The sequence below is a fragment of the Pholcus phalangioides genome, unplaced genomic scaffold, assembly GCF_987345545.1.
Source record: "Pholcus phalangioides strain wild (caught in Gottingen) unplaced genomic scaffold, Ppha-v1.0 ptg000012l_1, whole genome shotgun sequence".
Classification (NCBI taxonomy): domain Eukaryota; kingdom Metazoa; phylum Arthropoda; class Arachnida; order Araneae; family Pholcidae; genus Pholcus; species Pholcus phalangioides.
In genome coordinates this window covers 13,933,846-13,961,275 of record NW_028301605.1, presented here as the reverse complement: position 1 = coordinate 13,961,275, position 27,430 = coordinate 13,933,846, and the positions used below count along the sequence as shown (strand labels likewise).

The following is a 27,430-nucleotide window of genomic DNA, read 5'->3' as shown; positions in this document are numbered from 1 at the left end:
ACCATGCCCTGTTGAGGTGTGAGCTAGATCGTCTCTCAAATACAATGAAGTTAAAATTGTAGAAGTGTGCCTTGCGCACCTCGCCCGTCTCATCACTTGACTTCATGTGAGGATTCAACATCGTCGTGATCCCGTTACCGGTGGATTGGTTTGTGGCCAGACCGGCAACCCGTGGACTTTCACCTCCAGTTCCATGCACAGCGGCTGACCTGTGACCTCAACGTGTGTTTGAAGACACCAAACCCGTCTGAAGCTGGTGCCGGGGAGTCTTTGGCTGTGAGGTAGACACCTTGGAGTGTCTATCGGACGATGTGAACTAACATGTGAAAACCTGGACATGGCAGTGAGACCGATCCCTTTTATTGTTTCGTTGTAAGAGAAAAGCCTAACTGTGATAATTGTTGATAAAATGTTACATTAATAGTTTAATATATAATTGAATAAATGTTTATAGTTTAATCAAAACCTTGTCTCTTTCATTGTTGTCATCCACTCAATGGTTACTAGGGGAAAAATATTAAAGAACCGGGGAGTTACACAATCTTCTTAATTATATTCTCTTTCAATTTCACTTTTTCATAGCTTATTTATAACTATTTCTGATAACATATGGCTCACGCCAGGTCGGAATAGCTTTTCGGTTCGTTTACACCTGTTATATATTGATGCTCGGCTATTTACTGTTTGGTCCACTAACTATAGCGATGAACATAGATTGCAACAACCAGTTAACATGGCATCCAGAGCCTGACTGCCCTTCTTTATTACAATCACCATCTTACAAGGTAGGACGGTGCTGCCATCTATAAATGGTATTAAGTAGTAGATATATTACAACACCTATCCAGATTTCAAAGAATTTTAGGAAAAACCATTATCTATATATGAACCATTATATATATACATTATCTAAATACTGAATATTTCAGGACAATTGACCAAGCCTCCCATGCATGCCCTTGGGACTTATGGTGTTGAGAAAATAGAAGTACTTCGCGGAACCTGAATAAAACAAATTTTGTGGCCGGTCAACTCGAACACCACCTATACAGGAAAACTTCGAAAGGCACCGTCATAATCCTACAACACAGAATCAGAATGTCAACAATACAGAACCGCTTACTTACGATGGAACCGTAGGTGTCCAATAAAGCTCGAAAATGATAATGAATGAATGAGAAGCACCAGACTTTAGCTCCGGGTGGGGGGGGGGGGTCTATGCATATACGACAATATTATACGTATGATACATGTCTATATATCGCAGCTGTATTGGATTGGATCCCTGTAATGAGAGAAAAAAAATTGCATATAGAAATTCCAGAGAAAAAACTATAACAATAATTATGTAAACATATAGTTTTCTCTGTCAAATTTTAGTGGAAAAAATGATTACTGTATCATAACAGCGGTTTGATATGGGTTGCCATACCTAACGCGGGTGGATAGAATTATCATGAAAAATATGCCAGTAGTTGCTTGTCTGGGGGTGCTAATATGGTTTTACATTGTATTATGATATGGGCAAGGCCTGATTTTCACATAGGAAAGGGGTTGGCATTTGCCATGCTCCTTATAATTTTGGGGGCTTCCAAAATTTAAACATTTACTGACCAACTAAATACTTGTTACTTCAGTTGAAGGCGGGGCAATCCCACCGATTTCTGCCTTGCCCAGGGCCCTCTGTAGTTGAAATTGCATCATAAATACGGGTGTGTGTGATCTAGGTTTTTTTAATTTATAAAATTATTTTTCTTATTCTCTGTACATTTATGCAGCACAAAAATAATAATGCTCTATCAACGCAACATTAACATCAATAATTTTTGTTGTAAGCCTAAGCCTAACTGATATCCTTTCAATCTCCGAAATTGCCATTTAGGTTCAGCAGTTGCCATAAGTAATCTTATTTTGTAAATTGTGAAAATTCATGCTCTTTAAACATATTCTAATCTAGAACAGTGGTTCCCAACCTTTTTCAGTCCGCGTACCCCCAGCTGGCTCGGTTCCTTTCCGCGTACCCCAACCCCGAATCCCCCCCCCCAATCTGTTTCACCAAAAAAAAGGTACGTGTTGAATTAAATTACATTATCTATTTTTTCATTATTTAGCTTTTTTTATTTTTCAAGTAAGCAAAAACAAATTAACACAAAAATTGGGAAAAAAATTGTGATGTTTGGGACTGTATTAAGTTTTAAAAAATTAAGCTCAAAAGAGGATAAATACAAACTCAAAGCCGGAGCTGCGTTCAATTTGCTTCTATATTCATTTTTCATGTAAAAGTTATATGAAGAAAACGCCCATTCAACAAGCTCTGTGCTAACAAACGGCAACAAAAATATTACAGCTTTTCTAGAAAGTTCAACGTATTCGTCACCGCGGCAAGCCCAAAAACTGACTAGGTTCACCATCCCGTCATTGAAGAGGATGTTCAGAGGGGTCGTATCTGATGCGAGCTCTAGCAATTTCTCCTTTTCTGGAATCGACAATCAAAAGCCGGTTCAAAATAGTCTTCTTTGAAAGGATTAGATGCCCACCGATCACCCATTTCCGGCTCTGAAAAATATTTTTCAAACGAGGATTTTAATCCATCCCAAGTGGCCGACTGTTAAATTTAGCTCAGCTTGTGACAAGAAATCGTGAAGTGTTTTAAACACTTCCTATAAAAAAAAAGGGTTACCTCGTTCCAAATTTCAAACAGCAACCTCAGGACTTAACCCCGAGATAGCCACGTAACTTCCGTGTACAAAAAGCAAAGCGTTGTGAAGGATGTCCATGTCTTTCCACAACCAGGGCTGTCTTAAGAGCATCATGGGCCCCCAGGCCATGTGGTTTTTCTCAGATCTCATTTTTGTGAGGCGTTGAGACGGGACTGCCACGCGTGGACGACGGCCTGAGAAGCAACTTTCCGTGGATTTTCCTCCATCTGTTGTGAGCTAAATGCATTTTGACCATTGAATTCTTTTTCAACGAAATAATGATTAATTGTTTCAAATAAGTCTTTAACAGTCGTACGATCCCTTCAATGGGTGACAAATAAAAAGATTTACTTCGAATTCTCTTTCAAGTGCTTAGTTTAGTAATTACAAGTAGCACAGAATATTGCGCAAAACGTCGATACTTTCGTCGATTTGGATAGAAAAAAAAATTCACAACCTTTGACGTGACTTATAACTGTGCTCTCAACATCGTCTGACATGTCCTGTATTCTTCGAGACACCCTATTATTTGACGGAGACATTAAACTCATTATAAGAGCACTTTCCTCTGCAAACATGCATCTGACATCATATTTTTACCAATAGTGTGATTTTTCTCCCCGTCTCGCAATACGATAGCTAATGTAGTAGGAGGTTTCGATAGCTTTGGTAGAATCACATTTGGAAGATTCAAATTGTTTTCAGGTTTACAGGTGCTCGGTATTTCATTTTGGTGTTTCGGTCGACTTCCGCGCAGATCTAATTTTTAGCCACTGATCCATAGCTCAAATCGCATGAGTAGTAGGTGCTTGGTAGAAAAGTTGACGTGGGAAATTGTGCGAATAACATGCACACGCCTTATTACAAACGTCCACAACAAAAGTTAAACACAACACGAATTAATTCTTCGCTTTTATGCACAGCCAGGCATGTGTCAACAATGAAATCTAAAACACTGAAGAAAAGTGAATCGAGAGGATGGAGTTCACGAATCCCGATCATAGGCTGGGGACGGGAGGAGGAAAGACCGAATCTTCCAGCGGACACAACCCCTGTTATAGAAGATTTTATTGATAGGAAAGGCCAATATATAACAACTGGCAATATTAGTAAAAACCTCTACCTACTTTTAAAAGTTATTTTTTATGTTTTTTAATTATTTTGTTCTTTTTTAGATGGATGACCGCCATTACCGTTTTCTTTTCGCGTACCCCTGGTTGGGAACCACTGATCTAAAAGATAAATTGTACTTTTTCCAATATATGTATAAATATATATTAGCGCCTTATAAACAGAAGATTTTTCCTCTCACATTATTTTATCTTACTGCATTAATTGATTTCAAGCATTACTTCATGATTAGGCGTTTCAAATTTGCATAGATTCACTAGCTCTCCTAAAGTTTTTGGACACATAGTTTTAACGAAGAAATGATTACAAATAAAATTTTTGTTTTGTGAAAAATGCTCTATATATATTATTAAAAAAAATGCTTATTATTTTCAGTAAAAAAAATTGTATTTTATTATGCCAACGTGCTACAAAAATTATACTGAAAAAAATGAGATTATAGATTTGCGCTATTTTACTTTTTTTTTTGTGGCATAATGTTTTTTGGTGTATACATAAGGTGTGTCCTAGAATACAACATGTATTTTTTGGGGTTTTCTCTAAATATAATACAATTCCGTTTTGTTTCAGTCTCAAATTGGCTCCACAGCTCATTTTCAATAGGACAAATGTCCCACCTCACAAACCTCACAATGCAAATTCGATGTAGGAGTGGTTTCTTGCAAATGGGTCTTCAGTAATGGACTGGTCCTCATGTTCTTTAAACCTTAATCAGATGGAAAACACGTGAATTGTAGCGGCATGTAAGCAGAGCTTGATAAATCATGCAAAAGTTTAGGCACCAACTAGATATTTTAAGAGCCGTGTGTATTTCTTTCTACCTGACCTGGTCACACAAATAATGCACACATAATTAACTCTGTAATCACATATAAAAAATTTGAGGCACCAATAAAAAAATTTTTAGTTGCCATGGTGACCTTATTACATAAAGTATACGAGTATGGCAATCAATACAGTAGTGTCTCAGAACTTGAAGGGCGATCTTCACATTGTGGCAAAATATTCCACCACAGCATTGCTAAATTATTATTATTGTTTTGTTCCTGTGTCAGTATAGTCAGGGATTTCTAATAAAAAAAAATGTTTACTTTAAGAAAATAAATTCTATTATTTAATAGAATATTGCATGTGGCGTGTATCATTTTCAAACACCTTATAACTGTTATATTAGTGCACTTCTGACCAGGGCCTCAACTAGATGTTTGGTCACCCGGGGCAAGTGTGGATTTTGGTGCCCCCTTGTAATGTTGAAGGAGAGGTGTGAGAATAAAATTTGCGCCCCCCTCTGGTCCAGCGCCCGGGCACGAGACCTGCCTGCCCCCCCCCCCCTAGTTGCGGCCCTGCTTCTGACTTATTGTTCAGTGTTTAGAATGGATTGAGTAAGTTGGATAATTTTCTTGAAATATATGGTGACTTAAACTAATATTTTTTCTGTCTTTAGAGAAACAAGGATTTTCAGATCCTAGAAGTAGGAATATGTTGTTTTCGGAAAACTGAAAATGGGTATAACTTAGTTCATTTCATATATTCAGTGTTGAATTTTTCTTTTCTCTTCAGTTTCATAACTTGCATATCAACCTTGTATCCTGTCATTTTTTTTACTAGTTGGCATTAATTTTGGATTCCCAATTTCCAAGTTCAAATGTATGATTTTTGTTAATTGCAGACAGTAATTATACAATTGAACATATTTTCTTTGTAGCTGGAGTCATACAGATTTTGATATCCTTGTATTTCCAAGAAGCTATTGGAACAAAGAAAGGAAATCATTTTCCTCCACAGTGAGTTCAAATATTAACGAGGTTTTTTATTTTCTGTCTACGTATTTTTATTTAAATATATAAATTATTAATAGTCAAAACTGGAGCTAGGTCCACACCAGAAGTGGTGCACAAAACTGAAGATGCAAAACTGGTTTTTTGGGTGTAGCTAGCACAGAGCAGGTGGGTGATTATAATGGTAAATTTTGGGTAGCCACACTCAAAAAACCAGTTTTGCCAGGTGATGTAAAAAATGCACCAGAAATATTTCATTCATATTATGCAAAATTTCACCCACAAAACATTGATTCCATTATGAAAAATTGGACTGAAGGTCCAAAGTATGTAGTTAATACATAAATATTAAAAACTATTGAAATATTTAATAAATACTCTTATAATAATAAAAATATAATATGCATCTACTTGTATAACATATAAAGTTAAAAAAAAATCATAAAAACACTTCATTGTAATAATAAGTGTTAATCTTACATTTGATTTTAGTAGTAATTTTTCACACACTAGTAGATATACAGTAAAATTTCAGATTATGACTATTTACTCATTATAGACTTTGTGTATTTACCTTGTCTGTCAAGCATTATGTGATGACAATTAAGTCCAAAGACTATTATAATGAGTTGAGCGGACTGGGCCCAAACAGTTTACAGGGCTCGTGTTTTCTTATTTTAATAAAAGACCAAATTATAAAATATATTGTATGCATATTAATGTGTGAAACCCTTTTTAAAAAGCAAGTTTAAGGGAGCCCTTCTTTGATTTGGACAAATTTGTTAAGACTTTTCTGACTACAGGAGTGGAATTCATTGCTCAAGCCCATGGAAGGCTGTCTCACCCCTCTTGTTATATGTTAATGCAAGTAGGATTTCTGAAGTGAAACCCCTTGCTCTTCTATGCCATTCTGAAACACTCAAGAATTTAATATAAAATAAAACAGAATTTAAAACCTGCAATATATCTTTAAAAAGAATTGTTGATGGCATATGGAGAAGGGTTGTGGAACGAATCATTTGAGCTTCATCATTTCTTATGAGAAAGTTTGACTCAATATACAAGTGTTCTGACTTATTAGTGTGATTACGACATCCAGAACATCCAAATGAATTATAAACAATAGAATGTTCATGTAACTAATTATGCTTATAAACTGAAAAATTCCTCTATAATTTATAAGTAATATAATTTCCATACCGACGCGTTTATCAGTTGGAAAAGAAAACAAAAAAAAAATCTCGTTTCACTTTTATTTCAAAATAGTTTTTTTTAAATGGTAGTATTAGCATGTCTGATGATAGTAATATAGATACACTGTAAGTTCAAGTGTATATTACCCAGTATTATTATATATCTTGTATGTTATTGTGTATTATAATATACCCCAGTAGAGCACAAGGATGTAGATGTATATTGTAAAATTTCAGTTTTAAACATAGATTAATATCAGACCACGATATTGTTCTCGCTAAAAAAGGCATGAGATAAATTGATCTATATCATGCAGGTGATACAGATCTATATCATTAATCTGATATAGATCTGTCTATGAAATATTTTCATATGAATCTGATATAGGCTTATATGGTAACGACAACTGCTGACATAGATTTGTGTTGTAGTGACATAAGCTGATGTTGGAAATCTGGTAGACACAGATCGATATTATGAATCTGATATATATCTGTCTAAGGAGATACATATCCATATCGTGCATCTGATATAGACCTATGTCATAACAATAAACATGATAAATGTTAATATACAGGGACTTTAGAATTAAAGTTCCACTTTGAAATGGCCATAAAAGGAAAACTACTGGACAAAATGTTATCAAACTTTTGATAACAAAATGTTATAAAAAAAAAAACTCGCCACCAGCGAGGAATGGCACTGTATGCAATATTATTAAACGAAATAAGACGAAGACATCAGTTTAAAATATTTTTAATAGTTTCTAAAACAAGACTGAGTTTATGCAAAATCGCAAGCGTTACTTCAGAACTATTTCACAGATGACTGGATTATAAGCTTACACTTCCCCATTTCTTGGCCGCCCCGGTCACCAGACCTCAACTCCTGTGACTTCTGGCTATGGAATTACCCCAAAGCCACTGTTTATGGTGATAACATAAACAATTTGGCGGAATTGAAAAATATGATACACCTACATGTCCGTAACATTCCTTCTGATATGCTAAGAGCTACTGTTGTGAACGCAGTAATGTGATTTAACTTGCTTTCAGAAAATAGTGGACGTTACATTGAACATGCTTTGTAACACGTTTTAGAAATGATTAAAAACATTTTAAATTGATGTCTTCATGTCTTATTTTGTTTAACAATATTGTACACTGCGTCATTTCCCGCTGGTAGTGAGTTTTTGAACTTCCATTTTGAGGAAAATTTAATCCTATGATTTCCTGTAAACTATTGCCAAGTTTCATAACATTTTGTCCAGCAGTTTTCCTTTTATGACCATTTCAAAGTGGAACTTGAATTTTGAAAGTCCCTGTATATTTATGTTGCAATGACATTAACTGATATAAAACTATCATAATAACATTAATCAATATTGGGAATCTAGTATGCATGTTGCAATGACATTGACAGATATAGAACTGTATTATTATGACATTAATCAATTTTGTGATATGTGTTGCAATGACATTGATCAATTTTGTGATATGCGTTGCAATGACATTGATCAATTTTGTGATATGCGTTGCAATGACATTGATTAAGAAAGATCTTTATTGCAACAACATTGCAGATACATACACAACAGATTGTTTCAACAAAATAATGGGTGACAAAGTCCATCAAAATATTTGCAATGGAATTCAGTGCTGAATCTCAGTGACAAAAATGCCAGGAAATGCTAAATCTTGGACATGTCCAAGACATTGCAGGCATTAAGTGGAATGCAGTCATGGGTTCCATTGATAATATTGTTCATCTTGATGGGTATCACCACCCTCCTATTCTGCTAAAAGTTTATGGACATCCTGCATAATATATATATATATACCCAGGGCATCCACATAATTAAAAGACCCTATTTTAAAGTAGCCTACAGGCCAGTCATCAGAAAAGTGTGAAATTTTGTGAAGGATTTTATTGTCTCCAGGGATGGCGTTATGCAGAGGTCTGATTGTAGCATGCACAAGATGTCATGCCCCTACCATAATTATTGATCATAATATTGCACCATTGAATAATGATATTGTGCATGCTATGCCTCATTTCATGACATGGTACTTACAGTAACTGATAAGGGTGTGCCAACTTGGGCCACCTTCTTAATATCTATACTTTTGCATTTGGCATTTTTTCCTCGTTTTTTAATTTTGTTTTGTGGGTATCAATGGGTTATTGAATTTTAATTCCAGTTAGAGCAAAATACTATTAATGTATCTGTATAAACATTCTTTGTTTTTCTTATCAATAGCCATCATCTCTTCAGTTCCTGGTGGCACATGAATTTGATCTGAATGCCGTCATTAGCAGAGGTATATTTTAATTAATAGCAATTAAATAGTTTTGCTGAGGTTATCAAACTGGCATCTTTGAAACAGCAACATATCTATCTCAGAAGATTTCTCCTTCGATACACGCAAACTTCGTAGTCAAATTTGGAGAGCCAGTCAAAAATTCTGTGACGAAGGCATTAAAATCAAATTCACAATTTTGCACTCATTTATAGCGCTAAATATGTCTGGGATCCCAACATTAATTATGTGATAAGTAAGTTTTTTCACGGCACCAATGTGATGGTTGTGTATTTTACGGTACCAAATGTTCTGGTTGTGGTGCAAACAAGGAAAGGGCACCAATTATGTTATGGAGAAAAGTTACTGAGTACTATTTAAATTGACAGTACCCCAAGAAAGAAAACGTTTGGCCTGGTGATATTAGTTGGGAGTACAATTTTGAGTTGTTACCGTGCCCACAACAACCCTTTGTGTGTCGGTGAGCAATTCTCCTGAATAAATATGTACTAGAGCATTTTAACCCAAACAATTAAGTCACAAACAACGAAAAGAATATGTCAACACAAAGAGGTCTAATTTACTTTAAGTTATTTAATTCTAAGAAATCCTTTTTTTTTTTCATTTGTTTCACAAGGTTAGACACACAAAAAAAACCAATATTTTCAACCTCAATAATGTTTCAACTATATAAGCAAAAATCAAAACAAACAAAATTTTAGTACTTCTCAAAACAATACATATTCATAAGATAAACACAAAAAAAATATATATATATCTGACCCCTTAATTTTTATCTTTGGTATTAATGCAACATATTTGGATGCCTAAAAACTATCAATTTGATTTGCCTGACCTCTCGAAATACAAAATTGAAAAGAGGAAATTTTTACTCACAATTTCCCAAGCTGGTTACATCATCTTAGTATCTTTGGATACCGGATTTCTAAAGGGAGACACAGTTATTGACAGTTCATTTATTTGAAGTTTTTCATTTATTTGAGTTTCGGGGGATCTTCAATTTTCGTGGGGGGGGGGGGGATTCTTCAACGGAGGGACCACACTTTCTCATGCAACTGGTCCCGATGAACTGCACGCCAAAGCACTTGAAGAGAGCGTTTGCTGCACGCCTCCAAAGTTTTCTGGTGCTATTATGGAAATTAAGTAATGGGCGGGGCTTGAGAAAACGCACCCTCATTTCAACGCACCCTCATTTCAAAGTCGAGGCGTAACCAAAAGTTCTCCAGTTGTACTACCACTCGGGGTAGTGTGGACATGGACGAAGTAGCATCCTTGGACTGGACTGCAAGAGACTGCTGCTCGGCTTCATCTTTCTGGCATGACGGTGAACCTTCCTTCCTGGATCAGTTTGGAGCAACTGATATGACGAGACGATTCTTCATACTGGTTTTTTTTATAGCTATTTTTCTTGAATTTACATCTTTAAGTAATCTTTTGCACGTTGCAATTTTTGGTAGTTCTAAATTAAATGGGGTTTTAGTGACTTGAGTTTTGGGGGATCTTCAAGTTTCGTGGGGGGGGGGGGGGGGATTCTTCAACGGAGGGACCGCACTTTCTCATGCAGCTGGTCCCGATGAACTGCACGCCTTCAAAGTTTTCTGGTGCTATTATGAAAATTGAGTGATGGGCGGGGCTTGAGAAAGCGCACCCTCTAATTCGTCGCGCAAATTGCGTCATCCAAACTTTTATCCAATTGAATCACAACCAAAACTAAAACATGAAACCAAAAGTAAAAACACAACAGGGTCGATTTGACAAAATGAAAGGACTACAACAAAGATTTTAACCACAACAATAATTTTCAATATAAGATTTCCGGATTAAACACATATTCATCAAAATCAAAAAAACATTAACATCATTGTGTGGGGAAAAAATTAGCTTTCCAACAATATGCGACATCATATATAAATATTCTTATTTTGTGACATGCCGAAAAATTTAAATCCAAGACAAAGGAAATTCTTAAAAAAATTCAAATTCAACACTTTCTCGATGACAGAGAATATTTTCAATCATATAACATTATCTCAAAGTTTCTCTCCCTCAAAATATTTTACCCTCAAATATATTACAAAATATCAATTATTTAAGCATCGCAAACAGTGGGGAGAAAAGGGAAAAAAAATTAAATTTTAAAATTGAAATACTCACACGGTCTCAAAATTATTTAACTCTTGATTAACAAAAATGTTTGTTTCCCTTATTTTAAAAAAACAGACTCAGAATATGCAAAAGGCGAAAAATCGGCTTTTCAAGTATAAAAAAAAATATTCAAGTTACGAACAGTGAGAGAAAAAGAAAAGGAATCTTATCTTCCTTTTGCATGTACGTGCAGGAACAAGAAAACTGACTCATTAATATGGCGATGATATCTTTGATTATCAGTGAATCATTAAGTGTGTCTCTCTCACAACGGAAAGAATATATTACTCAAAAGAACACACATTTTCTTGTTCAAATTAACTCTGAATTTCCCAAAATTTTACAGGAAAAATTCAAGGAATTTGTTGTTGAGCTCAAAAGATTGAGATGCCAAAGCAAAGCATTCAATATTTAGGATTTCCCGACAAACACATGCTGTGTGATGCATGAAGAGTGTGTGTTCACTCTACACAAACGATCGGTGGTTCAGATCTTGGACGTTTTATCAATATTGAACAGAATGATAACACAAGAGAGAAGGAACTAGACAACCACAAGATTCGGCTCAGCCCTCCACAATAAAATAAAGACAGAAGCTCAATAATTATTTACACGATGAACACAATTATCTCTACATTTAGCAAATTTCACTTATTTGACATGACTATTCTAGGTTAAAAATATGTCGGGCTTATTTGTCAAAGGGAGGGAAAGTGTCCTACTTTTCCCACCATGACAATTACATTTGCCCCATCTTCCCTGCTCACGCTTCTTCGAACCTTTCCTTGCCCTCCCTCTCCTCCCATATGCCTCCGGTGCAACCCCTCTGTCTACACAACCTCCAAATTAAAAAATACCTCTAAATTGGGAAATATTAACACTCGCAGCCTGAAAAATAAAATATATTTTCTTGAATCATTCCTACTCATCTCCATAATCCCCATTTTCTGGGAGTTACAGAATCATGGTTAAATAATTCAATCTCTAATTCTGAAATTTTACCACCTGAATACAATGCTTTTCGAAAAGACAAACTCTCGGGGGGGGGGGGATTCCTACTTATTTTCAAAAATTCTATCCCTTTAACTGAAATTCTATTAGATTCCGACCTCAAAATTATTGGAGCCGAATGGCTTCAACCCAACTGTCCCCTACTTGCCATCTTTTCAGTCTATTTCCCTCCCTCTTCAGGCTTCCACCTTTTTGAACAACTAGAAATTATCCTTGACAAGTTCTCAAATACACATTCCATTATTATCCATTATTAGTTTTAGATATCTTCCTTAAATTTAACTTGGTAAAATATATTTTAGAACCCACAAGAACCACCTTTTACTCCAGCTCTACCTTAGATCTTATCGCTACCTCCAACCAAATTTCAATCCTTTCTACTTCCGTCTTTGAGGGCTGCTCCGACCATAAAATCCCAGTCATTAACTTTTCCCTCCTCCATTCTATCCCATCCTACAAACTCGCCCCCTAAACGTAATTTCAACAAGGCAAATTATCCACTTATGAAAATATTCTTCGTTCTCACTTCAATTTCCTATCTATATCCTCTTCTAACAATATCCACACCCTCTGGACCTCTTTTAAATGTATTATAGACAAATGCCTAGCTACAGTTCCAATTAAAAAAGTTTCTTGTAAGTATTTTTTTTAAGCCGTGGATCACCAGAGACATTATTCATCTAAAGAGGAAAATCCGCCGTATGGCATTCAAATATAAAACCAACAAATCCATAATTTCAGCTTCCACCCGAGACCTCAGAAACCTCATTTCCGCCCGAAAGTCCAGATACCTCTCTCATTCTCTACCCCATTACTTAAAAACGAATCCAACATAATTCTAGAGTTACCTTAGAACCTAAATCTGTTGGCCCCACTTTCCTCAGAGGTTCAAATAAATATACATCTTCTCCTTCAGAGATGGCTGCTGAATTCAATTTAGCGTTCTGCTCTGTCATCTCAATAGCATAGCTGCCAAGTCTCCCGAATTTTAGCTTCATCCCTCTACCTCCCGAAAAGTTCTAAATCTCCCGAATTTTTACGAAAATCACAAAAAATCCATAATTTTCCCTAAAAAGTCCCTACTTCATTAAAACATGAAAACAAAACTTATGAAAACAAATTCTAAGGAATTTCTTGTTGAGCATGAAGCCTCTTTTTTTCTCCTTTCGAAATGACGTCACACGTCGTAAATACGGAAATTACCTTTTTAAGGAAGTTTTACAAACCCTCTGATGGTAACAAGAAAGTTGTTTGTCTTATCGTGCAGGGAAATAGCTTAGCAGCCAATAGTCCTGGATAATAATTGAAGATTATAGTGACGCGCTTGTGGTCAAAATTTCTTTTGTTGAAGTTACGTACGTGCGATATAGCAAAACACGAATACTGATAAGCGAAGTCATATTTAATCAATTTTAAAGACACTTATTCCCCGATGAATTTCCTTTCATCAAACGTTCCAGAGAAAAGGGCAGACTTTTCCTATTTCTACAAGTTGTGTTACGGACATAAGCATCGGTCATGGTGGAAAGACTGACATCATCACTCATGTGAAATGAAAAAAAAGCATCAAGCAAGTGTCACAAAAAGTCAGTGTTCTTCAAAAATTGACGCTTTTCCCCCTTCATCTTCCGATGATTTTGGGGTCATTCGCGCAGAATGTTTGTTCACAGCGTTTCTGATTGAACACAATATTTATTTTTACATCATTGAAGTTTTGACCTCCAATTTCACTTGTTTTTCCCAAGGGTTTAACTTCCATGTGTGTAAAATCCCTATTTTAATTTGACTTTTTTTGAGTAGGGATTTTATTTCCCACACTTTAACTCTTTGTTTGGAAAATCCTTATTTTATTTGGAAAAATCCCTATTGTATTTATTAGGGAGTGGTTTTAGCATAAAATACGGGTTTGCGCGGAAATCTCCCAAATTTTCATTTTCAAAAGTTGGCAGCTATGCAATAGACCCCTCTCCTCCCCAATACGCTTTTTTTTTATTCTATCTACAACTCTCCCCCAATATCCTTCTCCAAACAAGGTATCCTAAAATTATTGAAAAAACTGAAACCCTATTCTGTTGGCCCCGATGACATCCCAAATTCTATTCTTAAATTCTGTGCTGATGAAGTCGCTGACTATATCTTTTAATCCTATTCAATGCTTCACTAAATACTGCTATCCTCCCGAATGACTGGAAAATCAATAAAATTATTCCTATCCACAAATCGGGCCCACTTTCCAATCCCCTTAACTTCAGGCTAATAGCAATCACCACCTCCTACTGTAAAATCTTTGAACATATTGTAGCAAAAGAAATCCGTACCCACTTGGACTCCATCAGCTTTTTTTGCCCCAACCAACAGGGCTTTAGACAATCTCTCTACTACCTCCCAACCGGCCCTCTTCATCCATGACCTCTCGGGAGCCATTGATAAAAACCTGCAAACTGATATTGTTTTCCTAGATTTCTCTAAAGCCTTTGATAAAGTTCCCCTCAAACTCGCATGCCTTGGCCTTAACGTACAATTACTTAATTGGGTGGAGGCTTTCCTAAAAAACTCCCCATCCGCCCCCATAAAGTCTGGGACCCCTCAAGGATCGGTCCTCTCCCGTAACTTTTCTTAATTTACATCAATGACCTTCCACAATCCCTCAACTGCACCACTAGATTATTTGCTGATGACTGTGTAATTTACTGTATCATTCACCATCAATCTGATCAAGAACTTCTCCAACATAATCTGGTTTCCATCGCTGATTGGTGTTCCTTATGACAAATGCCAATCAACATCTCAAAAACCGTTCACATGAAAGTTACTCGTAAATTACTTCCTCTTGAATACTGTTACTCCATCAATAATTTAACGTTATCCCAAGTTTCTCATATCAAATACCTCGGTGCCATAATTTCAGCCGTCCTACGTTGGAACAAACTCATTGACTACGTTTATCATAAGTGTCTTAACAAACTTTTCTTCCTCCGCCACAGTCTTAAATACTCCACTCTGGTAACAGAGAAGTCTGATATCCCAACTTATATCTCCCCCATCCTTTCCTACCGCGCTGAAATCTGGGACCCCTACACCTCCAGTAATATAGACAAACTCGAATCAATCCAAAATTAATCCGCCCAATTTGTTCACGACTTCTGGTCATCTTTCGTTTCCGTGTCCGAACTTAAAAACAAACTTCATCTCCTCCCTCTCTCTACTCTTCGTCTCATTTCTCGATTAACATTATTTTATAAAATTTTGCATGGTCATTTCAACATAGATAGTTCTAGTATCTTAGCCAAACCATTCTACATCTCTAGAAGACTCGACCATTCCCTTAAATTAAAACCTATTTTTGCTTCCATTGACTGCTTTAAATACAGCTTCTTTCCTCATACCATTGGTGAATGGAACAAACTCCCAAGCTCTATTGTTGAATCTCCCACCATCACTAGTTTTTTGTCCAATATCAAACAATGTCTTTGTCATTTTCAATCGCATCCTCTTGTATAGGCCCCAGGGCCAACAATATTGTATAAATAAATGAATATGTACCTATATACATAGATACAGAGTTACTAATCCCAAACACTCTTTCATACTTGTAGGAGTTACGTACTTGACCGAAGAAGAAGAGCATGGCGCTTTGGAAAAATTAGATGCCAATCTTGGTATAACGGCCGCTGATAAGCAAAGACTGATTGTAAGGAATTTATTTTTGAGCATTTTTAATTGCATTTAATTATTAATCTATAAATACTACTAAACCATACATGTACCTCATCTATATTCCTTTGAAGAATTTCTAACAAATTAGTACATGTTGGAATGTGTAGTGAACCTTACATGAAGTTTGTTTCTGTAATACATGTTATGTGTAGTGCTGCTATCTGTGCCATCAATTTTTCTAACTATGAGTGAAGTGTAATAATTGAATAATTATATCGTTGTAGGCCATTGTTACTCTGTTTTGAGACATTTTAATGGAAAGATTGGCTTGCATTTGCAAGTTGATAAGTACTGTGAAACCTTGATATTGTGATCCTTGTGATACTCTGTGAACCAAGGAAAAAATGTTGAAGGATTTATCATAGTAAAGTGTAGTGTATCAAGATGTTTAACATTAGACTATAGGCAAATCCAAACAAGATTTGATTTATTGATATATCAAGTGTCATTGTGGCGAGGTTTCTCACTGTGATATAAATACCCTCACAAATCTGCTACTCTCTTTGTAGAGATACGACTCTTTATATTTTTCTAGCATATGTTGACAAAAGTTCTTTTTAAGCTGATTCTTTCCTGCTCACCAAATTTGTATAATTGTTTATGTATATTTTTCTTTTATTATAAAAAAAGCTAGAATGTCTTTTTTTTTAAAAATTCAGCTATTGCAGGCCTGGGAATTCTGTGCCAATTGCACCACACTACACCAAAATTAACATCTTGTGCTATCCTGCTCCAATAGTGTATTTCATAGTAGGCCGCTGTGGTGGTCGAGTGGTTATAGTACCGGACTCGTGATGCGAGGATCCGGGTTCGAACCCCACAGTGGTGGTCGGCTGAAGTTGGTTTTCTGTGGTTCCCAACTTCAAGGCGCAAATGCGAGCCGATCTCCCCGTTAAAAAGTCTCGCCACAGAGAGCAACAGTCCTACAACGGTAAATCATTCAACCATAACACTTCACTCATAGTTAGTAAAACTGGGGGCAGATGACAGCACTACACATAACAAGCATTACACAGAAACAAACTATACGTCAGGTTGCACTACACGTACACGCACATTCCCGCATTTATCGATTCGTTGGGGGGTTCCGCGGGGAGGGGGGTGCATGTGTGGTGTAGCAGTAGTAGGTAGGGGCTCGGGGATCCATGATGTTAAGTCAGCCACCTCGTTGGGCAATTTGCCTGTTGTGGCGTTGTATTTGTATTTGTATTTCATATGCTTCTGTGCCAAATAGCCAAAATAGTGAATTCTGCCTCAGTATGCCCGAAATTTTAGATAGGACACCAAAAACTTTTTGTTCCTGCTTGCTGCAAAACGATTATTTCTGAGAAGAGCATGTTTTCTTCCTCTGTACTTCTCAGCACCATTATCCTCCCATCTTCTGTAGTTGTGCTATAAAAAAATAGTGGTCTGTCGGAAAGTAGTTTGACTACATTGTAAAGTACAGTGTTGGGAAAAACACTCTGGCTAATCATGTGTGCTTTTCACGCTTTGTCTACAGAGATATTTTTTACATTTAAACATAAATTTTCAATCAAAAAATATTTAATTTTTATTTACCCTTCGCAACTTTACCCCAAGACAGTTTTTTTAAAGTGCTACAAGCATGTTGAACCGATAATCCATCTGGTCTCTCCTTGAATGAGTTGTCGGAAGTCCAGAAAAGTTTGCTAAATTAGAGAGAAGGTAGCAGATTTTTATTTTTTTTAAAATCAATTTTCGAATTTTCTGGCAAGTTTCCACGATCAACTTTGTCCTCGAAAATCCAATTGGGATAACTGCCCTTTATTTAAACTATCAGCCCCTCATCTGGCTTTCCATCGTGAAGCCCTGATAATACCCATGATTGTGCAGCTGAAAATGGTTTGCAATGGGCTCGTAGCTTTAAAGCACAAATGTGGCACTTGCTACACGTCTAGACCATAGTTCTCCAACTATTAATATAATTTAATTATATTATTATTTATTATATTATTATTTATTATATTATTATTTATTATATTATTATTTATTATATTATTATTTATTATATTATTTAATATTTAATTATATTATAATTTATTATTACTATAATTCTAGGAATGATTATCTTAAGATTTTTAAAATCATTTTTTGTGTTATATATCCTATTAATTAACATAGGAAATTTCTTATAATTTTTGAAAATGTATGATACTTTTTAAGAAAACCCGCATATAAGGGAAGTATGGTAAGGTACTTAAGCTCATCATATGCAATATATATCATATAATATACCTAATTTAGATAATTTTATGTTGTAATAGTATGTAATAGTCATTACTTGAAAGATATACATATTATAATCAATTTGTTTTTAGTGCAAAGTAACTCAATTAGATTATTTCTTTAAAGATATATCTTGGTAATATCCAATTTATTGATAAGAATAAAAAAAAGGATGTGTTAGTGAGGAGGGGAAATATGATAATTAATGATTGAAAATATTGCAGTTTTTCAAGAAGAAAGAAAAAAACGAATCATGATTGAAGGCATGGACCAAAAAATTTGATAAACAAGGAAACAATATTCTTTATATTAAACGCTGAAATCAGTTATTTCTGTAATGATGTTGAAGGTGATAGATTATATCAAAAAAAAAGAAAAAAAGTAAGAATCAGTACTGGATGATTGAACGATCTTGTGTAATGGCTGAATAGCACAAATGGAAGGGTTATGGCTTTTCTGAGGGCTGTTTTCTGGGGTTTTTTTTAAAAAAAGAAGGGGTGGGGGTATGGATAATTAAAATGCATAAACAATGTCCTAATAATGTATCACGTTAATAGTGAACTCCATGATGAAGAAGATGTAGATCTTAAATTAATAAATTGATCTGGCGCTCTATATCACTTTGTCACTGTCACATCTTTCCATGCTCTTTTGTGCTATTTGTAGTCTTTTTATCATTTTTGTTTGTGAGTACCCAGCTCCATAATGTCTCTGCTTCATAAGTCGGTGCTGGCAACACACACTGGTTGAAAACTTTTCAGACACAATGGCAAGTTGCCAATTTCTAATTCAGTCTGTAAATAGATTAAATAGGCAATAATTTTAAATACTCAATAAGACCAAGAGTTTGGATTAATGATTCTATTTAATTAATGTTGAAGTTAATTTTTCAGCTCTTGTTCTGTTGGATTGTCTTGATGTTCATTCCTGATCCTGGAAATGTGACGCCATTTGTCATAGTAGCATCATGAAATATGCAGGCAAAGAAAGATTTCACCAAAGGGTTGATGCACTAACCATTGTGGGGGGGGGGGGAGGATTCCTGCAGTAATAATGTGATCTGAATTTGTTGTTTCAACATGGATGTTTGTCTGTGTCCTGTGCTGATGTTTATGATGCTACACTGCTACGTTTGTCTTGCATTTCCCAGTTCTTTATCATTTTTACCCCAGTAATCATTGAATGGATGAAAATGAATGAAACAAGGCTTTAATTAAACTATAAACATTTATTCTCAATTATCTATTAACTATTAGTATAACATTTTAACAAACAATTACTACAGTTAACATTTTCTCAATTATCACAAAGAGACAATAAAACAGAATGAGCTCACCGCCATGTCCAAATATTCATGTAAATTATTAGTTCACGTCGTCCACAAGACACTCCAAAATGTCTACTTCACGGCAGAAGACTCCAGACACCAGGGGGTGAACTATCTCTCCGGTCCTTCGCCGAAAAAAAGTAGTTAAGCCCCGATTTGTCCTTAGATGGCCAGTAGTTCGACTTTTCGGTACTATCTCTAAGCTAAGGACTTTTTTTTTAGTAGTTACTTAGGACCGCTGCTAAGGACTGCCTAGCACCAGTCCTAAAGCAGCAAGAAAAGTAGTTCACGGCGGCCATCTTGGAAAAGAGGAAATTTCGTCTCTGGCCGCGAGTTCTCGCTGTGATATTTAGCGATGAAATATGCTGGTTTTTTTTCGAATTAAAAAATTTTTTACGATAATAATGACAGATAAAACTTGGATTATATCTTCGGTGTCATCAAAGTTGAAGTGATTCATCGTTATATCCTCCAAAACCTGCTGTAGTATACATATGTGTATGTTGACATCGGCGATCGAAGCCACGACGAAGTGCTAGCATGTTCATTACTGAGGTAAGAATTATTTTATTGCTATCGAACTATATAAGAAAAGTGTTAGAGATATTATTAATAATTTTTTGCTCAGTAAATGCGTTATTTAAAAATATAAATGGACATAATGTCACGCAATCAATAGGGCAATGGATCCCACTTGGTAATGCTGAAAAATATCAAATAGCCCATGTATACTTTGGATTGTATTGAAAATATTTACATGGCGAATGAAAGATGAATCTTCAATTACGATAATATCAAATTGAAATTTTACATTCTATGTTTTCTGCTACATTAATTTTTTTTAATGAAAAATTATGTCTAAATGAATTGAGCACATGCGTAAATAATTACAAATACAATTCATTGATAATAAATTATAGCACCTAAATGACAAAAATTTTAATTTTTTTGTGATGAGTAATGGTGAAATTGAAATAAAGCATGGTAAAAATTGACAGTAATGTTAAATATTAAATTTTGTAAAACTCATGCACTAAATTTAATGTAAAGGATTAAAATATAGATTTGATATTTTGAACTGTTCAAATGAACAATATTGTAATACTTAGTGAAAGTTAAATTTTCAGAAAAAAATCATATGCTACTACTTTAAAAATTGCACTCTGAGATGAATATTTAATAAGGAATCATTATATATTTTTGTTGATAAAAAAATGAAATTCGTACAATGGGACTAAAAAACAAAGTTTTAATTTCAGGCACAGTTTTTAGTGCTGAGGTATATATATTATAATGAAAGGAAGCAGATTCGTGTTTGAAACATATTACTACTTCAGTATTTGGGTTATGTCCTTGCTGTGTGTGTTCAAATTGAATTTTTTGCCAAAAATTGTTTTTGATTTTGTGTGTATGGGTAACGACAGAAAAAAAATTTCCATGTCGAATACTTAAGAACTTTAAAATATAACATTTTGAGATGTTATGGAACTGAAACTTTTAACATTTAAACTTTTAACAAGCATTTATTTTTTAACGATGTTGTTAGTAAACAGCTGATATATATATATATATATATTGTATATACATTTGTGAGACTTTTCTAACTCTTGAAAAATTTTGTTTCCCAGGAACTTGGCTGTAGGTAGCTACGAAGTTATGTGAAGGTTTTCAAGGTTACCAAACAATTATACCAGAGCAAACAAAGGTAATTTTAATTCTTTGTATTTGACTTTGAGCAACAGTTTCCATTATTATTTTCATGTAAAATAAAATATTTCCATGCATGATTTAATGACATAAATTTTAACATTGTGTCGCATCATTTTCACTGATTTCATTTGTATCAACAACCCTAGAGGAACAAATACAGTCGAACCCCCGATTTAATGTCACCATCCCACCCAAAGAATTTTGGCGTTATATCAGATCGCAGACATAATAGCGTTTCGGAGAGGCTGTATTACATAAATTCACACGTTTATTAAGAAATGTATTTCAGTGTCTCATTTGTGTTGCATGATGAATAAAATACCTATTTTATACACATTCAATTTTAAGTTGAGAAAATTCATAAAAATTGTAAACTGTAAAATCACTTGAATATTTCTCAATATAAAACATACTTCCCTCTGAAATTATTGTAATTTCAGCAACACATTTTATATGTGCAAAAACAAAATAAGCAGGGGGGGGGGGAAAGGTGGCATTGTTTTTAGTCCATACCATATTGATTTTTCTCGAGAAATATCTTGCTATGAGTAATTTTCTTTATAATCATAATTTTTTCAGATACTATTGAAAGAACAACTCTTTTTGACATAATTGAATTGAGCAAATTAAGATAGATTTCTTAATGGCTACCTGTACCACTCAAAATTTGACCAGTGCAAGTAAAAACATGTACTGTTGAAAAACTTGTCTTGGCTATACGTATAAATGAGAGGGGAGGACATTAAAAAAAACCTTTAGAAGCTTTGCTAACTGAAAAGCAATATTAATTCTTTGAAAATGTTATTATCATATTTACTGATTAGCAAATTTTGTGAATGGAAATATTAAAACAATTAATATAGTTGACGACAAATAATATTATACTTTTTAACTAGCGAGACCATACAACACTGCAAAATTTGTATGTTAATTTAAATAGGAGTTCTCCGATCTACAAGAGGTTGCTAAGGATGTGTTCTAGAGCGAAGCTGAAGGGAGTGAAAATATTAAGTAAGCTGCGTGCCAGTAGGTTTTTTCACTTCATCTGTCTGACCAAAATTTTAGGGTAGAAACATGGCTCGAAAAATTGAAAAACATTTTTGGCGCCGGCCAAATTTCTTCGCAGCCAAGCATATTTTTAGGAAAAATAATCCAAAGTAAAAAAAATTATATTCAACTTTTTCAGCACTTAGTGATGATCTTCACATATTGGAAGATGCAGACATAAACTCCAAATATTTTGTGATCTGCATAGAAAATTTTAGGTGTCAGTATGATTTTCTTTTTTGCAATGTTGGCTCCTAAGATTTGTGAAGCCCTAGGTAAATACATCTAGACATGAACAAGTGCATCTGTGTGCAATGCCAGGCCTCCCTTGTAAAACACAGTTGATGTATTTTGGATCCTACTGTGATAAAATGGTGGCGAGTCGACAAAGTGCTATTGTGCACGAATTATCTCTACTTATGCAACTAAAGATTGTTATAATTTGAAATAAAATATACAGTACATTTAAAGATTGATAAGCATAATAAGTGTTTTTTTATTCCTCTTTCTAATTTCAGGTAAATCAACATTTGAAGATGCAGATGAAAATTAATGAATCTCAAAAAATTATATTCTTGAAAGGTGCGATTTCTAAGAAAAGTACAACAAATAAATTGTGATTATGATAACTTTCTATGAATATATGTTTGAAATAAAATGTGTTTGTATGACAAATCATGTGTGTAAGTTGTTATTCAATTCATGTTTCTATTAATCAACTTCAATCAATCATTCATCTTCTAATGAACTGAAATATACGATCAAATGAAAGTTATCAGGTGAAGTTATTTGTTGGAAGCTAAATATGAAACAGATAAATTGATGAAAGATCTTTATTATAGAATTATATATCTTTTAAATATTGAAGTATTCACTTGCATTAACAGGTAAGTGCTCATTCATAGAGAATCGTGTTCTGATAATATTTTTTAATACTGAGGAGAAACCCATAGTTTAAAATACAGAACTACAATACGCAGCAAGGCAGTTAATTCTTTTAATTATAAAATTAAAAATAATTATCTTGTAAAATTATCAATAATTTATTTTAGTTGCTCCAGAAAGAATTTGCAATTCGTTGTTTCAATGAATTTAAAAAGGAATAAAAATGGATAATAAAAAATCATTTAACAAATTGGTCTTTAAAAAAAAGTGACACTCAATATTAAAAATAGTATTCAGCTGGGGCCTCAAGTAGGGCTCCCGAGGTGAATAGGGGGCCCAAAAATTCTATAATTATTTTGCATAATAACCCTTTCAAGAAGAAGGCCCCCCAAAAAAAAAGGGAAAGTCTGCCCCGAAAAGGCACATTACGGCCATAGGCTCAACTAGTGCCGGTAACCTTAATTTAAAATCTTACGTTCTGTTGTAAGAATTTTTTTTTTTTCAAATTTTGATTTCATCAGTATGCGACCCACATATATGCAGCTGGGGTCCCATATACTCGCTTCTTCAATCATCTAAAAGTGGGGTCCATGAGCTCGGACAAGAAAAATACTTTGACTATTATTATATACTGAATCTTATTCTAAAAAGAAGTCGCAAGATGAAAAATGCAACGTCCTCATACGTTTACAAAATAATTAAACTAGCCAGCGATATTAGCAAAAAAAATTGCAAAACACGGGTAACAAAAATGTATGGAGAGTCCCTCGGAAAAAGTTTGTTTACAACATGTTTGTTTGTAAACATGAAATCGCTGCCACAACCCACTGCGGAAAAACGATTGTTAAATAATTAGTAGTTGTTGTAGGCTTCAAACAGCATCCCGATTGGTTAGAGATCTGTTACTCTCGAAACCAAAAATTTTCTCCCCCTCTAACTACTGTTTCACGTCACGTGACCTTAAGGACTGGTAGTACATAGTACCTCTTAACTACTAGTAGTCGAAGCGGTCCTTAGCTTCAGTCCTCCGACCGGTAGTTCATTAGGATTAGTAGTTACTAAGGACTGCAGAGATAGTTCACCCCCAGGTTCAGACGAGTTTGGTGTCTCGAAACATGCGTTGAGGCTACAGCTCAGCCACTGCGTAGAAAACTTGAGGCGGACGTCCGAGGGTAGCCGGTCTGGCCACTAACCAATCCACAGGCGACAGGATCACAACGATGTTGGATTATCACATGAAGTCAAACGATGAGACGGGTGAGGTGCCCCGGGCACACCTTTCCAAATTTAGCACATTGTTCTATCTGAGAGACGATCTGGCTCACACCTCAACAGGGCGTGACGACTGAGTGATGAAGATAGGAAGTCAGAAGCAGTAGTGATCCTGCACATCTCCAACTGGTTTTATACAGAAGCCATCCCACAATGCTTCATGAGAGAACCAATCATAAGATCGAGGGTATGGTATTGAGCTTGCATCTAATTTACATAAATTCATGAGAGAAAAGGAAATATTGTGAAAAATATAATATTGAATCTGGCAACTAAATATATAAGACGACGGCCAATCGGCGGACACATGATCTTGCCGACCGATCCCGGAAAAAAATAAGGTAAAATAATTTAAATTCTATATAAATGACTATAATCATGGGTGGAGATGTGGGCGTCAAAGGTGAAGTTGACTAATCTAATGTATATATGCATATATAAATTGACATCATCATCATCATCGTGCCCCCCCCCCCCCCCCAGACTTCCAAGTCTATCTCCGCCTATGACTAGAATAAGGACTACTTTTCTGCGGGGACCTAAATTAATGTTACAACACATACCTTTCCAATGCCATTCATGGTTTTTACTGCTCAGATCACCTAGTAATAATTAAAAGTGTTGCCATTTGAGTTTTTTGAAATTTTGTAGCTAAAACCATAACTGCAAAAGCTAGTTATGCTTAAAGCTATATCTTGGATTTCATTTGCATTCATTGATTTTTGCTATCATTAAGGCCTGCATATTGAAAAAGTTATTTTATGATTACCCTGTAGTTATATCCAGTAATGTGTCACGGTGGGAAAAGTAGGACACTTTCCCCCCCCTTTGACAAAGAAGCCTGACATAATTTCAACCCAGTATTGTCATGTCAAATAAGTGAAATTTGCTAAATGTAAATATAATTGTGTTTGTAGCGTGGAAAATATTTGAGCTTCTGTCTTTATATTATTGTGGAAAGCTGAACCGAATCTCGTGGTTGTCTAGTTCCTTTCCTCTTGTGTTATCATTCTGTCCGATATTCATAAAATGCCCGAGATCTGAACCACAGATCATTCGTACAGAGTGGACACACACTCTTTATGCATCACACTCTATGTGTTTGTCGGAAAATCCTAAATATTAAATGCTTTGACATCTCAATCATTTCAGCTCAACAACAAATTCCTTGAATTTTTCTGATTCTTCCTGTAAAATTTTGAGAAATTCCGAGTTAAATTGAACAAGAAAATGCGTGTTCTTTTGAATAATATATCCTTTCTTTTGTGAGAGAGACACCTAATGATTCACTGATAATCAAAGATATTATCGCCATATTGATGAGTCAGTTTTCTTGTTCCCGCACGAACGCAAATGCCTCCCGTACATGTAAAAGGAAGATAAGATTCCTTTTCTTTTTTTTCTTTCTCACTTGTTCGTAATCTGTTGTATATATATTTTTTTTTCTTGAAAAGCCGATTTTTCGCTTTTTGTATATTCTGAGTCGGATGTTTCTTTTTAAAATAAGGGAAACAAGCATTTTTGTTAATCAAGAGTTAAATAATTTTGAGACCGTGTGAGTATTTCAATTTTAAAAATTTGTATGTATTTTTTTCCCTTTTTCTCTCCACTGTTTCCGATGCTTTGAAAAAAAAAACTAGTGTTGTAAAATATTGTGATTGAGAGAAACTTTTGAAATAATGTTATATGCTTGAAATTATTCTCTGTCATCGAGAAAGTGTTGAATTTGAATTTTTTTAAGAATTTCCTTTGTTTGGATTTAAATTTTTCGGCATGTCGCGAAACAAGAATATTTATATATGATGTCGCATATCGTTGGAAAGCTAATTTTTTTCCCCACACAATGATGTTTATGTTTTTTCATTTTGATGAATATTTGTGCATTTAATCCGGAAATCTTATACTGAACATTATTGTTGTAATTATAAACTTTGCTGAAAGCCGTTCGTTTTCTTAAATCGACCCCGTATTGAGAGAAGATGTTTTTCTTTTGGTTTCATGTTTGTGTTCGCGCCTCGTGATACAATTGGATAAAATTTTGGATGACGCAGTTTGCGCGACGAATTAGAGGGTGCGTTTTCTCAAGCCCCGCCCATCACTCAATTTACATATTATCACTGAAAAACTTTGAAGGCGTGCAGTTCATCGGGACCAGTTGCACGAGAAAGAGTGGTCCCGCCGTTGAAAAATCCCCCCCACCCACCCACGTAACTTGAAGATCCCCCGAAACTCATAAGTCCCAAGTCACTCAAACCCTATTTAATTTGGAACTGCCAAAAGTCGTAACATTTTACTTGAAGATGTAAGCTCAAGGAAAACAGTATGAAGCATCGTCTCGTCATATCAGTTGCTCCCAACTGATCCAGAAAGGAAGGTTTACTGTCATGCCAGAAAGATGAAGCCCAGCAGCTGTCTCTTGCAGTCCAGTCCAAGGATGGTACTTCGACCACACTACCCCGAGTGGTAGTACAGATGGAGAACTTCGATGCTCCGACATCGTAAAGCATGTGCACGGACCGTTGCTTCAGCAGATAGAGGACATTAATCGTTCAAGTGGCCAAGCAGATTCGCCCGTCTAAGGATGACATGAAATAACGAACTGTCCGTACTGAGTGTTCAAGTTAAAGGGAACTGTTCATCGAAATTCGGTTGTCAAGAATGAAGTGACCTTAATATGGGAGATAGTGAGTAAATTTTCTCTTTAAAATTTTGTTGAGTGGTTGGGCAAAAATCAAACTGGAGCAATATTTAGTTTTTTGTGTTTTGCACCTAAATAATTTTTAATTTTTCGATAAGTAAAGTAAGGTATTTCAGCATCGTTGTTTTTTTTTGGTATTTTGTTTTCGGCTATATGAATTAAGAATTAAAGAACCTAATGTGCATTTAGATCTCTGTGTGTTGACATATTCCTTTTTCTTTGTGACTTAATTGTTTCGGTTAAAATGC

The 27,430-nt window shown here is 35.0% G+C and overlaps 1 protein-coding gene across 1 annotated transcript in view; it reads left to right on the top strand.

The window, feature by feature from the left end:
* LOC149079624 (poly(A)-specific ribonuclease PARN-like) overlaps positions 1-27,430 on the top strand; it is a 101,734-nt gene that overhangs the window by 57,825 nt on the left and 16,479 nt on the right. Inside the window, exons 4-7 of the mRNA XM_089240434.1 lie at positions 5,275-5,336; positions 5,536-5,614; positions 9,063-9,123; positions 15,876-15,970. Of these exons, the coding sequence (XP_089096560.1) occupies positions 5,275-5,336; positions 5,536-5,614; positions 9,063-9,123; positions 15,876-15,970 (297 nt within the window). The remainder of the gene's footprint in view (positions 1-5,274; positions 5,337-5,535; positions 5,615-9,062; positions 9,124-15,875; positions 15,971-27,430) is intronic.